This window comes from Malurus melanocephalus, unplaced genomic scaffold (assembly GCF_030028575.1).
Source record: "Malurus melanocephalus ecotype Western Australia unplaced genomic scaffold, MMel_1.1 scaffold_383, whole genome shotgun sequence".
NCBI classification, from domain to species: Eukaryota; Metazoa; Chordata; class Aves; order Passeriformes; family Maluridae; genus Malurus; species Malurus melanocephalus.
In genome coordinates, this window is record NW_026623615.1 from 178,757 (window position 1) to 195,669 (window position 16,913).

A 16,913-nucleotide genomic window follows, 5' to 3' on the forward strand; every position below is an offset into this window, starting at 1 on the left:
TTCCCTTCCCTTCCCTTCCCTTCCCTTCCCTTCCCTTCCTCCAGTTACACAATAGCCAAGAAAAAGGAAAACACCCTTAAGTATGAAAAACCCAACCAAACAAAAAGAACTTATTTAAACCAAGGTACAAGGAAAGAATTACCCACCATGATTGTTAAGAACTTCTTGATTTCCAGGGTACGGAGTGCTCACCTGCAGACAGGGAAATCTATTAAAAATTATCCATACATGTTAAGCAATGAAAATGCATTACTTGGTGGGACTGAAAAGCCTGTCAAGTCTGCATGCTAGTAAATATCATAACAACACTCTGAGATTAACTCCAGTTTGACAGGGTCTGAGTATTAGCTGATCAAGTTTTTATGAGGCTCATGCTCTATTTAACATGCAACATGCTTTCAGCAAAAGGGTAACATCATGCATTTTGGAGGCATCAGCAAATCCTACTCTCAGTTGTGCTAGTGAAGCATCAGAAAACTCATTCTCCAAGAKCAATTGTGAATTTACAACACCCTGTTTGGAAGCAGGATATGATTTTTGACTGTAGGATAATTGCTTGTGTTTGTAATCTTTTTCGTCAGACCAGGGCTGTGTTATGTCGGATGTTAATCTGCTCCAGATGCATTGAGACCACAACAGGGAGGCAGAAGCTTTTCTGGTCTATCCTCTTCTGACACCAGCTACCCATAGCAGCCAGCCTACCTCTATGCCTGTCTTCAAAATAGGGACAATGTAGGAACTAAAATGTGGCACTGTGCTTGGAATCTTGGTACTTGCTGTACTATTTACAGGAAACTAAGCAAGTGTATAAAAAAATGCAAGTTGCTACATCTGGCTAATCCTGTAATGTCATCCCATAGAAGTCTTACTCACATGGATAGCTCCATTAACTTCAGAAGTTCACTTCCCATGAGGAAAACTGGTGGGGTTCTGTCTGTAGTTCTTTATAGACACTCATTTATGTAGGCATGAACAGCAGACTTCTTATCTATAAACTCAGATAGGTTTAGGAGATCATTCACAAATGTAGGACAAATCTATCTTGCATACTCAGGTGCATGAAGAAATGTTTATAAGTACATCTTTCTATTACTTGTGCASGTGAAAATTAGTGCTCCTATTCACTGACTGTAACCTTGCTGAAAAGTGGCTTTTTATTATTATCTGAGATTCAGCTAAAATAGGCTTGTTTTGTTAGAATCATTCCACAGAGAATCAYGGGAGAGTTGAGGTTGGAAGGCATCTCTGGAGATTGTCTGGCTCATAGGAGGATCCAACTACATCAGTTTTCAGGGCCTCGTCCAATCAGGTTTCAGAAGCAAGGCTGATCAATACTTATGTGATTATGGACATAGGTGATCAACATACACAAACATTATACAGCGGGAGTGAGAAGATTTAAGGAAGAAATTCAAAGAGGTAAAAAAATGATGCGTGGAGGTAGTAGGCCAAAACTGTAGGAGTGGCAAATTACCACAGAGTAATGACTATGTATCATTAATTCACAAAATGATCACAAGTTGAAATACAAGGTTAGGGTGATGATGAGAATCAACACACGTAGCACAGAGGATGTCAAAAGGGAAAAAGAACTGGAATGCAAACTGGAGGAGACGGCACAGTATTCTTTTGAGCTATACTGTTTAACAGAAAAATTGAACCACTGTCCTGAACCCTACACTATTCAGGGGTGGACTGTGGCTCCCAAAGACAGAATCCTTTCCAAGTACCTACAGTTTCACAGTAGGATATTGACCGAGGGAAATTACTTCCAGGTTGAACCTCTGTGTTCACCATTCATTCTATTTCTGTAATTCATTGAACAAAAATTGCACAAGGGTGTTCTGAAAATATTAAACCCATCTCCTTTCTTTTCATATTATATGTGAACTGCAGGTCCTTTGAAGGTAATGAAGGCTTTGTCATTCCCTTTGAAAAGCAGGGGCAGATCTTCACCTCCTGCCATTCTATGTGAAGAGACTGCATTTGAAGGTCAAATTAAGAACGTGATCTTTCTTTTCTGATGCATCTTTCATGCCACAACGAAACACATAACAAATCTTATTTTGGACAAGGAAATTAAAAACAGCTAAAGACATAACAACATAGGGACAATATTTAAACATACATCTAAAAAATCCATGTACCTGTATGCATACACATTCAGCTCCCCAGAGCAACTCTTAAACTATGGAAACACAAGCTTTGAAAGGCATTAAAAGTGTTAGAAAAAAAACAAGTAATCTAAGTGCTTTAAGCAAAAGAGTCTAGTTAGTGTTTCTAGTTCTGTTACACATTTTTCACATGGCTAAGTCTTCATATTTGGCTAAACACTTGAAAATCTATTATCTTGAAGAACTGGTAAAACACATCCCTGGTGCAAAGCAGAAAGCAGGGGGAGAAAAGTTGCAAAGTTATGGTGTTTAGGTGTACAGGTGCTTTGGTTATGTTCTGTAATGGCCATGCACCATCTGCTAAGAGCAGATTTGGCGTGTGTGACTTACTGGCATTTTGCAATGAGGCCTGGGAGGGACTGGGAAAACTGTCTGTTGAAAACAGGAGGGAAATTAATGAGCATAGGTAGGATCCAACATGTGCACCACACAGATCTAACCATCATGATGTGGTTAAGCCTGGAAACAAAACCAGCACCTCCCGAGCAGAGAGCCCGGCTTGCWGCCAGGTCCATCACCATCTCCCTCCCTGTGGGGTTATGGAAGCAAAACTCTTTGATGACAGTGTCTTTGGTTAAGAGACCTTTTATTTCTTCACACAAGCAAGGTCACCCACTGTGAATTGTGTCGCCTGAAACAAGTTTTGATATTTGCCTTTGAAACTATTTCTAGAGCAGCACATTTCTGTGACAGACCTGCCACTGATCACCTGCTGTACTTACTCCTTTGACATAAAGTATGCGTCCTGGAGGTCCAGGGGGCCCTGGGGGCCCAGGCAAGCCAGGAGGGCCCTGGTAAGAGAAAGTAAAATAAGGAAAATATTAGACAAATATCAAACCCAACCCCAAACTGGAACCCTGAAAGCACTSCAAATTGAAATGAAATTAAAGGCAGTGGATCTCTCATCCAAGGAAAATTAGRTATTCTACACTGATCTAGAATTCTCAAGACTGCTAAGATTCATATATTTTTGAGTGCCAGTCAGCCATGTACATGCTAATTAGCACCTCCAAGAAACCCTGCTAGACTGGAGGCGTGACTGCCTTTTACRAAAAATGTGTGTCAGCTCTTCACTGTGCAATTTGAAAACTTGGCAGAAGACCATGTTCCCCTTTCAGTCCACATCAGCSCAACTTTCTGTGAGGTGACATATGTCATCTCATCAATAATTAGAGATCCATTAGATTTTATCTTTCCTGGGCAGTCCAGGAAGGTCTACTAGAACATGTAGACTCTTTTGTTTGCTTGTTTGCTTTAACATGATGCACTTCATCTACTTGTACTTGCTATAATAGTTTTTGTTTGGTTAAGGCAGGCAATCCAGAAAATGAATTCTAATATTGTTTGAAGAAATACAGGAAAGGAAAATCTATTCTAATATTTTCTGTGGGTAGTCGTCTTTTCTGTCATTATCTTCCAATTAGAATTTGTTGAATTTGTCTGTTTTCACTTTCTAGGAACAAAATTTCTATTTACACCTTCTTCAAGAGRTGAAAGCCACATTCCGTAGTTAGTAAAGCAGATACCACTCTCTTGTGATATGTTCAAGTGGTGTTTATACCTGGGCTTGTGGGAATAATTTCACACCATGAGAGGTCACACTGGTGGCCTGGACCAGGAAGTCCTTGATACATATAAAGGAACTGGAATTCCAGATCCTTTGCTATTTGAAGCTGCTCTGCTAGCAGTGWTTCACACACATAATGTGCTGGGAGCTGACACAACCTGGGAGCTGACACAACTATGCCTATCTGCAAGAAGTGTCCMCATGGACCCAGAAGTAGACTTTTCAATGATTAGATATGAAAAGTAGCAGAAACATAATTATTTCTAGTTAATTTTTGAGTTTTAGTCCCATCATCATTTGAAAGGAATTAAAATAAATGAGATTTCAGATTTGAACAGTCTGGGTTTTTTTTTGCAATTAATTGCAATACAAAATAACTTACATGAAATGCTTCACCTCGATCACCTTTCACACCTCTCAGTCCATTCAGKCCTGGACGGCCCTGAAATAAGTGGAAATAATTTAGTATGTGCCAGAAGCAAGATTTTCTATCTTTATTCCACTTGAGAATATAATACATACTGGACGTCCCGGGAAACCAAGTTCTCCTTTGGGTCCAGTAGGTCCTATTGGCCCCTAGACAAAAAAGAAAATGTGATGATGGTGCATTTTGTTGACATATATTTGATTATTTTTAATAAGAGATGATGAAATTTTATATCTACAATAAAAATCAGTCTATGATTGCCTGTAGAAAATGCACAGAACATCCTCTCTGATTCATCTGCTGGATGATCTCAGAGGCTGAGGACTACATGTCACAGTCAGCTCTGGTTTGGAAAAGACCACCTACCTGAAATAAAGTCTGAATTCCCAGCTCCTTGTAGGGTGTGCAAGTCAAAACTAAGTCACCATATATCAAAGAAAAATTAAATGCATCAGTCAGGTAAAAAAAAGAAGTTAGACATGTAGGCTTTGTGCCTCTCCTCTTTTTTAAATTTGTTTTCCTAATTATTTTTGAATCAGGCTCCATGAGGAAATGYCTGTGGATCAGCCTGAGAATTCATCCAGTGCCAGGCTTCTACTTGCCTCTTGCCAGCCTGGGTTTGTGTATTCATGGGGCTGATAGCTGAAGCAGAACAGTTCCTTTTTTGTACAAGTGTGATTGACCCACTAGGTCTCACAAAGTCATACAAGCCACCACAAAAAATCAGACAAGCAGGCTGCCTGGRAAAGGTGGTCCAGGACTCTGGATGACCTATGATGGGGCATTTGCAGGCACGCATCTTCTAGGCAGCCTGCAAGTGATCAACAAAAAGCAGCAAATCTGAGGATCTACAAACGTTCAGATGCTGTCAGCTTCCTGAAACAGCAAAACCACAAAGGTCTAGACAACCTCTTTACATATGTGTCAGCCTTTCTGGTTTCATTTCCTTTTTTAAAGTCTGCTGAAGTGCTGAGAWACTCCTTCTTGCATTGCTTGTTAAATAATCTGTCTACAGATCTCACACAGATATCACTCATATGTKACAATGAGTGTGTTTAACCCTTCACATGATACAATTTAATTGAAAATGATATGTACATTCATCAGTAATTTATCTGATGAAGATGATGAGATAATTTGTCTTAACATCAATCTGAAATTCATGGATTAGTTGCCGTAATTTTTATCCTGCTGAAACTGAAGACTGGATTAGACTCAAAATTTGTAAGCGGTTAACATGTAAACATATTGATTCATAAWGTTACCATTGTAATCAGGACTTAAAGCTCACAAATGTCAGCTGAAACTGTTTGAAGGTGAAGACCTTTATTAATCTTCTACTTTTTCTCCTGTTTGAGGGCAATTTCTGTGCATATGATCAAATTCTGTTTAAATAAAGAGAAGTGTCTAATCTCACGCTTTAACTGGAATTTAAAACAAACATTAACAATGTGAGAGTTGACAAGCTGGAGCCACCTTCACTATTTTCTCTGTCGAAGTGCCAGCCCAATGTGACAGGTGTTAGCGAGTCCCCAAGACAGAAGCCAGCAATCACAGYTAGAAGTGAAAGAAGGAAGCAAGGAAGCCCCAGGAGACTGCTTGCCACAAAATGAAACTTCATTTACAACAGCACAGTAGATTTGGGCAGGCTGACACTGAGGTTCTTACTAAGTGCTCCTCTTCAGTGACATGCAGCCATTTGTTCACTGACTTTAAAAGGTTCTCATTTCCCCTGTGAAGGAGCTTGGATTGAGTCTGTGTCGTCTGCTTTTGCTAATAATGGTACTGACTTCCTGACTATCCCTAGTTCTTATCTGCCAAATGACTACTTCCCTGTAGCTGCTTGTGCTCCAAACTCCTGTGGTCCTCTCTTCTGTCCAGCTAAGTCTCAAAAAGGAGAGGAGCAATGAGCAGGGATTTTTTTTCAAATTCTGGAAACTTGTGTATGAGTCTAAGAGCAGAGAGGAACAATCAGAACCCCCAGATACCTCAAAATTGTTCTTGGGCCAGAGTCTTACTCARAGCAAAGTGGAACAGAGCCATTGTACTAAAACCTTTGAGAAGTTAAGCCTCAGAGTCCCTGGTCCAGCACTCTGAAGTCTGTCTATTTTTGCTACACAGGATTCACACTAACTACAATGGGAGGTTTTTTTTTTTTTTTCTATGGGACAACACCAAAGTGTATAACCCCATTAAAAGCAATGATCAAACAAGAGTTCTGTGCTGACAACTGGCTGAGCAAAGCCTTGAGATAGGTTCTGTGTGCCAAACTTTCCTGCAGCATGATCGTTCCCACCAGTGCTGGCAAGAACTTCCTTGTCTGCATGCGGAACTGTGTGAAGCATTGCGTGGCAGGACAAAAGGAGATGTAAAACACAGAGTTTGGGGCTGACAGGAAATGGACATGTCTGCACGATGCATAGAAATAGGATGAGAGTCAATGAACACATTCAGAACGTAAGAAATTCCAAATAAATATAAGGAAAAACTTTTTTTACCCAGAACTTTGTCAAATGTCTGGAATGTGCTGCCCAGAGAGGTTGTAGAATTTCTATCTCAAGAGTTGTTGAAAATTCCACTTGGCAAGTCCCCAAGTTAAAGGGACATGCTTGGGGCAGTGATGTGGACAAGATTATCTCTGAAGTTCATGTTCATTCAGAGTTATTCTATGTGAAGTGAAAAGGACAGATCAGCTCACCATGAGACACATAGGAGGAGAGGAACATCCTCTCTGGTAAGTTAGGATGGCCTCCTCAGGGTATTCTGATATGCAGCAATTAAGAGAGCAGTGACTCAACATACCCAGTTAACCCCTTTTGAAGACTACAGAAATGGATGTAAAAATCTCCTACACACCTTAGTGTGCAGAAATGTCAACACCTACTAACATTTACTGAGGCACAACAGCAACCAGGCTGCATCAAAAGCAGAAGYGTAAGAGACATCCTTCACATCCTTGATTTTTGGCATACTAGACTAGAAGAAATTGGTGCTGAGCCTGGGCACTTGCTCTTATTTTATAACTAATTTCTGTTCTTTCTTACAACATTGGGTGTCCAGTCAAAAGTATCAGACCAAATACATGAAAGAAGGTATCCAAATCCTGATTTTGGCACATGGTCTTCCTCTGCTGCCTGGTGTGCAGCTTTCTGAGAATCCAAGGCAGTTGCAAATTATTGGCATTGACAGAAATTGAGCTGATGCAGTTAGTTGTTTTAAYGTAAGTCATATAAAAAGAATAATTTAGATAAAAAGAGAGACATCCTSTAGCACAACCTCTTGCTTACAAAACAGATTAGTGAATTAGGCTTGTAAATTAGGYTGTGCCACTTAACACCTTGTTCCACAATGCACCATCTTTCTGGGCACCTATTTCTGTGTTTAACCACTTTTAATATGAATTTTTTCTTTATATCGAAGTGAAATTTCCCCTCCTGGAACTTGTGATCTTTATTACTTGTCTTTTTTTCTGTGCACCTCTGAGAAGGACCTGACTTTGTTTTATGATCTCCTTTCAGGCCACAGTACAGAGCAATTAGAGCACTCAGTCTTTATTCAGGGCTAAACAAACCCAGCTCAGTCAGTCATGTTATGTAAGTTTCTAGCTGTAATGACATTTCATTGTRGGTTTAGATATTCACAGATACATTTGTTCTACCAGGATTTGAACTCTGTAYCAAGTCAATAGTTCACAGCACCACATATGGAACAACCACATTCTTTTCTGAAGGACGGTGATCACCCTCAAGCATGGATACTCCTTATCATCCCTGTTTGGAAGGAACTAAAAACTAAACCAAGCTACCTTTACATTTATTGAAGTCTGTAAAGCCAAAGCAAAATAAGAAAATAAGAGTCATTCATCTTTGGAATCATCTTACCATTGGTCCCGCTGGTCCCACCACTCCAGCTTCACCCTGTTGAGGACAAACACAGGGAAAGCAATGACAAGGAGAATTCCTGSAATGTCTAGCAGAGGTGGCTGGTAACAAGGCCACCAAATAGTTCTGGAGGAACACAAYAATGACACAGTATTAGCTCACCTTCTCCCCTTTTCTTCCTAATAATTCAGTTAAAGATCCATCAGCAGAAATGATAGCTCCTGGTTCTCCCTTTTCACCCTGCAATTATCAAAGTAATTACTGTTTACAGAGCAGTTCTCAGTGAATCAGAAGAAGTCAAAGCAACATTACTTTKGTTTGAAGCATGACAGATTACTCATGCTGTGATATCAACCATAAAATTATATCAGTGTGAGTAGAGTGAAACTTGATTCTGGGGAAGAAAAGGGATGATCTTTCTTAAAACATAATAAAGTGCACTAAAAWTATCTCCCTGAGATGAATAAGTACTTATTTTTTTTTAAAAGACTTCAACTGCTCTCTATAGAGCAACTATGTGAAACATGCTGCATTCACAAAAGGTCTCTGCCAAAGTCGGACAGGTAATTGGTGTCTTCTGGTCAACCATCAGCTCAATGGTCAGCAAATCCTGCTGGAAATGTAAAATCTTGATAGAACAGTAAGTGTTCAGATTTTACTATCAGGAAAGCATGGGTCATTCTCTCTATGTGCCTGGCATGATGCAACCTCATTAAACTTAATGAGGACCAATCCACAGCATTCAAATTGTGACTTTCTGCATTCCTCTTCCATAACCACAAATTATCACTTCGCAGTGCTGGCTCATGGTTCCAGTTTTGCATCTTTCAGCTGTAACTTTCTTCTGCCTATCTCAGACAGCTTGCTACAACATCTTTTCCAAGATCTCATGGAAGAAATCTGTCTTGAAACTAGCAATTGCACTGYTGATTAAAATGTCAGTCCAGGATATTGCTCTTTTACTGAGCTTTAAGTGTCGTAACTCAGTTCTCCTCACAGGTTCTTCAGTCGCTGGGKGTCTTTGAAGACTCCCTGAAGAAACTTTGGATACTTTGGAGTCTCCCTAAGGCTTGGTATGCTTCACTGACTTCATTGTCTGTGAGATTTTATGGATCTGAGGTTGAATTTCATGATCCTTTAAGTAAAATACTTCTAGGTGTCTGTACGGCTTTACTGTGGTTCCCAAACTTCATCACTCTTGAGCATAATCTTGTGTTCACACCTCAGAAACAGCCACAGATACATCACTAGGTTTTTGGTATGTSCAAAATTAGATGTCTTCAAAACTTTGGGTTCTTACCAGTGTGAACACCAGAAGCAAAAATTAAAAATCAACCAAAAAACGAAAGTAAAAACCTCAACAACCGAAAACAAAAAGCACCCAACTGGTTTTAAGGTTGAGCTTGATCATGACATGCACTCTGTAAAAGAACAGGAAATTTTATGACTGAAGGGGACTGGTATTTGTGGCCTGAGAAGTTTCCTTCCTTCTGAGCAATGATGATGCTCTTCTCCGACTACCCCATTTAAACCATAATTAACCATTTCCAAGTCTTCCTATCRTGAGAAAGTGAGTTCAGCTACTTAGAAAGAATAATGAGAAATTTGTTTGTTTGTTTTTTTCTTTTTGTTATCTCCAAGACATTAGATGTTCCTCTCCCCTGCTTCCTGCAGGTGGGCAAGCAGGGGAAGAAAACTGGAACAGCTGCAATATTTACAAAAGTCCAGAGTTAGTCTTTAATAACCTTTCAGCAGTGCTATAAAATACACACTTTTTGTGAAGAAGTAAGAGAAAGAACCCTAACAAGAGAGCTCCCCAAGTCTTGCACTTTCCTTGGGAATTGAAAATTGCAGTCTTTATTCTGTAGGCAAAGCCCTCTCTGGRACAGGAGGAAGAAAGGATAGATCTTTTTTTTTTTTATTTTGGACAGGATCCCAGGGTGTCAGCATAGCAATCAGCTGGCAAGAAGAGGTTACTCCATGTTTAATGTTTACACAGACTTCAGCTGATAAGTGCATATTGCACTKATGAATTTCAACACTGGRGCAGGAAGATTAGCTCTTGGTGGGMTTACATCAAGGGATGTCATTCAGCACTTTCAATTTCTACCTAGTAAGTTTTTCACATGAGCTTAGTAACATCACAATCCCAAGTAAAATTAGAACCATTGACCTTTTAATGACACTAAGTACTTCTCATCTAACACATTTCTCAGCATATGATTTCCACTACGCATTTTTTCATACCTGTTGTCCTTTAGGYCCCTGTGATCCAGGCAAACCAGTGTCACCCTTTGGTCCCCGTGGGCCCTAGGCAAAACAAGTGTAAAAATCTATCATGATATCTGTGAAGAATATGGAGCTAGGCAATTTTACTAAATGTAGTTTGAAATTACTGGCAAACTTGAACTTAAATCACTCTGCTTGCAATCTCAGAAGCCTTACAAGACTAAATTGCTCTCTGAATCAAGTTATTCCCTGAACCAAATATCACATCAGAAGAATCTGTTAGAAAGAATAAAAAGAAAAATCCCTGATATTTATCAGTGTAGATGATACACACATTTACAAAGGGAAATAGTCAAACAATAAGGGTGGAAATTCAACCTAAAATTCTCTATTTCCTCTGAACCCTATCTTCTCTCCCTCCCTGATCCTTCCGGCACACTGATTTTCAACAGAATTTCTGAAAGTATATTTTTAACAATATGTAAAGAAACCCAACTGAAATGCAGATTATCTGTTTGAAAACAAGATTATTTCTTTATCTGTTCTGCAGGAAAAGCATTGAACTCAGATCAGATTGTGCTTTACAACCTTTCAAGAGCATTTAGAACAATACTTTTTAACCGACCAAGAGCTAAACTCAGGTCTACATAATTTCTCTGTTAGTCAGGAGATAAATAAAAGATATAATGTGAAAACAAGAACAGCATTTTCATATCTGTATAAATTCTATAAGTGACAGAGACCAATAATGCATTATATCACTTTCTWCATGTTATCAGCTCTTTTTCAAATGAAATGTGTTTTTAAGGAGCTTTTTTATCCTCTTTCTATGGTTTTCTATGCAGTCCACAGTACCCAGGACATAATAAGCAACCTTCTGCAGAGTTTTGGGCAATTTGCCAGCATTACATTAACATCTTTTGTCAKCTTTCCCAGTTTTCTCCTTAGTTGCTCTCAGGCAATAGACAAAGGATCCTCAGACCATATGCATGCTCTGAACTGTGAAACAATCRTAACAAGGGAAAATAATTCCATCACATTACATAGAATATGAAAACAATAATTAGAACAATACTATCTGAAGTCATAAGCCAAATAATCACAGAATCATAGAATATTCTGAGTTGGAAGGGACCTACAAGGATCATCAAAGTCCAGTTCCTGGCYCTGCACAGGAGACCCAAGAGTCACGACATGTGGCTGAGAGCATTTTCCAAACACTCCTTGAACTCTGYCAAGCTTGGTGCTGTGACTGTTTCCTTGCAGAGCCTGTTTCAGTGCCCARCAAYCCTCTGGAGGAAGAACCTTTTCCTGGTATCCAACCTAAACCTCCCCTGACACAGCATCAGACCATTCCCATGGGTCCTGTCACAGGTCATCACAGAAGACCTTCTGCTTCTTGTCTCCCCCTAAAAAGGAAGCTGTAGACTACAATGTGCTCTCCCTTCAGTCTCCTCTAKGCTGAACAGACCAAGTGACCTCAGACAACCCTCATATGGCTTCACTTCAAAGCCCTTCACCATCTTTGTTGCCCTCCTTTAGACATTTTTAATGCTTTTTATCTTTCTTATATTGTGGCAGCACTGGAGATGAGGCTGCCCCAGGTCAGAGCAGAGYGGGACAATCCMCTCCCGTGCCYRGCTGGYRWTGCTGTGCCTGATGCCCCCCAGGACACTGTGGGCCCTYCTGGCTGCCAGGGCACTGCTGGCTCATGTTCAAMTTGCCAYTGACCAGGACCCCCAGGTCCCTTTCCCTGGCATTGCTCTCCTGCATCCCCTTGGTCTATATGCACAAACAGGGTGACGCCATGTCAGGTGYAGAATCTGGCATTTTCCCTTGTTGAACTTCATTCAGTTGGTGACTCTCCAGCCCTCTAATTTATGTAGGATCTCTGCAGGGCCTTTCTGTCTCAAAGGGAGTGAACAGCTCCTAYCAATTTTGTATCATCTCCAAATTTGGTTTCCTTCCAAGTCCTGTGTCCAAGTCATTAGTGAAGATGTTTATATATGTTTATATGGTATAGCAGTCTGAGCACAACAAGTAGGTGGCATAACGTAAGGCACTTCTCAATACTATGGTTGTGCAATGCTTACATGGTAGCCCTGGTATGTTATTATAAAAAATCATAAATATTTCCTGCAGAAYAAAATAAGAAGGGTATGTCTTGTAGGGCTTTACTGCATTCTGTGGTGGTAACAAAAAAGCCTGAAGAATAACACAATTATGTACACATATGTAGATAACTTTAAGAAGTCCATTTKTTTCACCTATATGGATTGGTCTTTCCTTAGGCAGTAATTTTCCATCAATTACACCTCGATTCAAACTACAGAACTGACACTGAAATAAGCATAGCAGAGTATGCCTCATTTCCAACAAAGTAAATTTCTACCATAGCTGGTAATTCTCTAAGACCTGCAGTGTCCTATATGAAAATACATTAGRCCTCATGCAAATAGCATACAATATAAATTTTTAAAATATAAAACTATACTGGAGAAAGGTTAAGTCTTAGGAACTTAATACTTACAGGAAATCCTGGTAGACCTGGCTTGCCATCTGGCCCCTGCAAAATCAAAAACCTCACACTCTTACAAACACATTTTACAGACTTGCAAGATAGARTATGCATTTTTCATGTATACTGTGACTTGTGAATATCAACACATCTGCGACTGAATTAAGAACTTCATTCAGTCAATGGTAWAGGTGTGAACCTCCACAACACCCTATGCTTCTAATTTAGCATTTYCTTTCAAAAACTGAAGAGACCAGAAAAGACTGAGAAAAGGACGACATATTCTACATATGAAAGGCATGCAATCATAATTCAGCCTTCTTTGAATCTTTTCCGGATGCCAGCACAGAGACCACAGCAGCCCACCCACCTTTCCCATTTTGCTCCTGGATGTCTTTGGATAGAAAACACAATGTATAATAGGCTGTGAATAGAAATATGGACTGGCATTTGTATTGGGCATATTTAAGATTGCCATGCTGTGGTAACTGCAGAGAAACTTTAGCTCTGATTCAGATCAGCGGGATATCTACCACCCCACCCAAAATGAGACTGCACCTCTTTCCTGACCAGGGTTAGAGCTTAGAGCCTGAGCTTCAAATCCTTCCCACTGCAACCATGCTTCAAGTTACAGGACCTGCTTCTTTTTTTGTGGGAATGTGACTCTAACACCTGTCACAAAATGAAGGTTGGAATGGCAAGTACCTGTGCAGAGCTCACACAAAGGAATMCATACTGCCTATCCTGGCATCCTGACAATCCCTCCAGGGATTAGGAGAATCAGGTCTTTGGGAAACACATGAAAATACTCTTCCATGAAAACTGTTTCACCATAAGCACAGCTGAGTGCAGCCACAATAACATGAAGTTRTCCTATCATGTAACAAGTGGGAAAGAGCCATGCTAGACTAGCAGATAAAGGTTGCAAGCTGTTGCTAGAGCTAATGCCCTTCTTCCCAGTTCAATGACATGTTCAGTAAATATTTGTTTTGGGACAGCTGTRATAATAAGATACATAGTTTTTGCAAASTTAAGCTATGTAGAGTGAAATTCTGCTATTGGCTATGCACAATTCTGACTTTTCTTGTTTCAGCAGGGATTGAATGCGAGAGARGTCACACTGCTCACAAAGAAGAAAAAAAAAAGAAATTTACAAACAACAATGCACAAGTGAAACTAGCTGTGAAGCAAGTTGCTTAATTTGTGGGTGTTAAGATTTTGTAAAATGCAACATGTTGTACACTTCCGGGCAAGTTTGAGGAGACTCCACAGCTTGGAAAAKGTAGATTTCTCTTTGGATCCAGTCCTAGGAACTTGAAATCATTACCAAGAAGCATTCAGGATTTCAAATATTCGACTGAACTCTTTTGCAGCTAGAGCAGAACCTGAATTTCACATGTTGTTGTTCTCTCATGAAATTCCTAGTGTTTTATCCACAGCTATAATTTGTGTGAGACTAAACTCACRCAGGAGCCTAGCATTTGTAGTTGCAGTCTCACACAGAACTGAGCAGAATACTTTTTATCCCACATCTTTGTGACTTGGAAAAGAAGAAGGGAAAAAATGAAAGAAATCTAAGTCTTGGTCTCTATTTTTGCAACAGTTCCACATTTCTGTAATTCTGTAATATAGTTCAGATTCAGAGATAAACCAATTTCTTTATTTAATACAAATGTATAAAAGTAATTTTTTCACACAGAACATTGGCTCTGCCTGAAACTACTTCCACAGAGTTTAGTACCGAAGTTACCAGGAGCACAATCTTGAAGTATAGAAAACTCATTGCTGGTTGATAATCAAAAGAAGACATTGAAGATAAAGCAAATCTGAAGATTTAATAAAGAAGCATGTACTCACTGGAGGCCCAAGTAGTCCTTTAATTTCAGTGAAGTTAAAAAATCCATCTGTATCATTGAGAAGTAACTAAAAAGGGGTTAAGAAACAGGTTATTTCAAATTGATTAYCTAAGGCACACACATATTTTTAGAAATGTACAATGATCTCTTTATAACTATGAAAAAACCCCAAACATAGATTAGGCCACAGGAAAGGTTCTCTACTTCTAGTTTTTGTTATACATATGGAATAACAAAACCTAGGCTTTGTCTTACATTTCTGCTGTAAAGATCTCAGAATGCTTTCAGAAATTGAATTAACTGACTCACAGCTTTAATTTGAAAGCTATGACACCAAATCTTGCAGCCTGAAGTAATTTCTCCTCAGCAAGATAAAGATGAAATGGAGGTTTTATGCTCCAGTATGTCACTGGCATTCCAAGATGGTGAGTCAGTCTGAGCACACTCATMCTGTTGCAGAACTGAAGTTTTAATTATATGCTGGACATGTCTGCATCACACCACGCAGAGCCATTCAGGGATTCCTAAGGCAGCCCTGATCATGCTGCTGTGCCTGTAACTAGCTTGGAACCTCAAACCTGGATGTGGAGCATCTACCCAACTCTGAGTCTCAAGATTCCTGAACAGAGCAGTATAGCTGCACTGCTGTTATACTGCTTCCTGTCCTGGAAYTGGTGAGCTCCCCATTAGCCCAGGCATTCCTGTATAATTCGATTCAGAATCATAATAATGAAGGTCGACAGGGACCTTTGGAGCTCTGGTCTAACACTCCCCAATGCAGGTCTGAATGGATCAAGTCACTCAGGGGCTTTCCCAGTTAATTCTTGAACACATCTAAGGATGGAGATGTCACAATTGTTTTGGGACAGCTGTAATAATAAGATACATAGTTTTTGCAAAGTTAAGCTATGAAGAGTGAAATTCTGCTATTGGCTATGTACAATTCTGTTGTACAGTATTTGATCATCATCAGGATAAAAAACGTTTTATTTATATTTAATTGGAATTTCCCTTTTTCCAGCTTGGGTTTGTTGCATGTTATAATATTTCCACACACCTACAGGAGGAGGAGGTTGCTTCCATCTTCTCCATATCCTTTGATGAGGTAATTGCAGACAGAAACAAAGTCTCTCCTTAGCCTGCTTTTCACYAGGCTGAGAAGACCCAGCTCTCTCGGCAGCCCTGCATGTCAATGTCTTTCTTGTGCTGGGGATCATACAGCTGAGCACAGTACTCCAGCAGCAGTCTTGTGAAAGCCATCACAACTTCCTGAGTCTATTAGCTGAGACAATTCCTGGCCTATTTTATCATTCTCYTGTCCACTTCATAGGTCATGAGAGTGATGATAGCAAGGCTTTGGGGAACTGCATCAGARGTCCTGTTAAAGTCAGGGTCTACAAATTCAATGCCCCTCCCTTGTCTGCAGAGAAGCAATGATTTTGATCAGGAATGAACTGCCATTAGCAAATSCATGTTGGCTGCTCCCCATCAGATTCTTGTCCTGATGTCACAATTAGGCTTTCATTTTGGTTTCGGRTAGCTAACTTTCTGGTTTAATTAGGTGTTACCAATTGTATCACGTGGTCCTACAGTACAATTCAAGATAGACAAATGTACGACCATATGTAAGTGCTTGCTCCACGTAAGTGTTTCAGGTGAAAAAGTATCCTTACTCTGTTTTTGTCACTTGTTTCATTTCTTTCACTCTAACAGTCCTATTTGACACTTTAGCCTTGTTTTGGATTCCAAAGTATGTCCTGAATCTCTCTGGAAGCTTGGACTGGTCCATTTGTCTATCAGGCAACCATGCAATCCATCTCAATACATGGCTCTGTATGAAGCACATATTCCCATTCAATATCATGAAAATCTGAATTCCATGAGGCCAGGACAGTGCATGCCTTCAGTTGTCAGGGATTTACCTAGCACACGAATAAACCTGTTGTCACTGATGTTTTGCGAAATCTGAATGCCTCTTTTTCTGCCTGTAATCATGTGCAGATGAATGCTACCGGATCACATCCTTTTCCAATATTTGTTGTGGATTCAGTATCCAGGAACTGAGTTTGAAACTACCCTGCTTTGAATAGGAGGATTTGACCGCCAGAGATCACTTCCAATGTTCTTAAGAGTCTCTGAATACTATTTTTCTAATCCAGATCACACATCCTATCCTATCCTATCCTATCCTATCCTATCCTATCCTATCCTATCCTATCCTATCCTATCCTATCCTATCCTATCCTATCCTATCCTATCCT

General features: G+C 39.8%; 1 protein-coding gene across 1 annotated transcript in view; it reads right to left on the minus strand.

Moving 5' to 3' along the window:
- COL15A1 (collagen type XV alpha 1 chain) overlaps positions 1-16,913 on the minus strand; it is a 125,688-nt gene that overhangs the window by 17,602 nt on the left and 91,173 nt on the right. The window contains exons 23-32 of the mRNA XM_057379049.1: positions 14,654-14,719; positions 12,809-12,844; positions 10,297-10,359; positions 8,212-8,289; positions 8,050-8,085; positions 4,264-4,317; positions 4,124-4,183; positions 2,897-2,965; positions 2,505-2,546; positions 147-192 (exon numbers count right to left, since the gene is read on the minus strand). Coding sequence (XP_057235032.1) covers positions 147-192; positions 2,505-2,546; positions 2,897-2,965; positions 4,124-4,183; positions 4,264-4,317; positions 8,050-8,085; positions 8,212-8,289; positions 10,297-10,359; positions 12,809-12,844; positions 14,654-14,719 — 550 coding nt within the window. The remainder of the gene's footprint in view (positions 1-146; positions 193-2,504; positions 2,547-2,896; positions 2,966-4,123; positions 4,184-4,263; positions 4,318-8,049; positions 8,086-8,211; positions 8,290-10,296; positions 10,360-12,808; positions 12,845-14,653; positions 14,720-16,913) is intronic.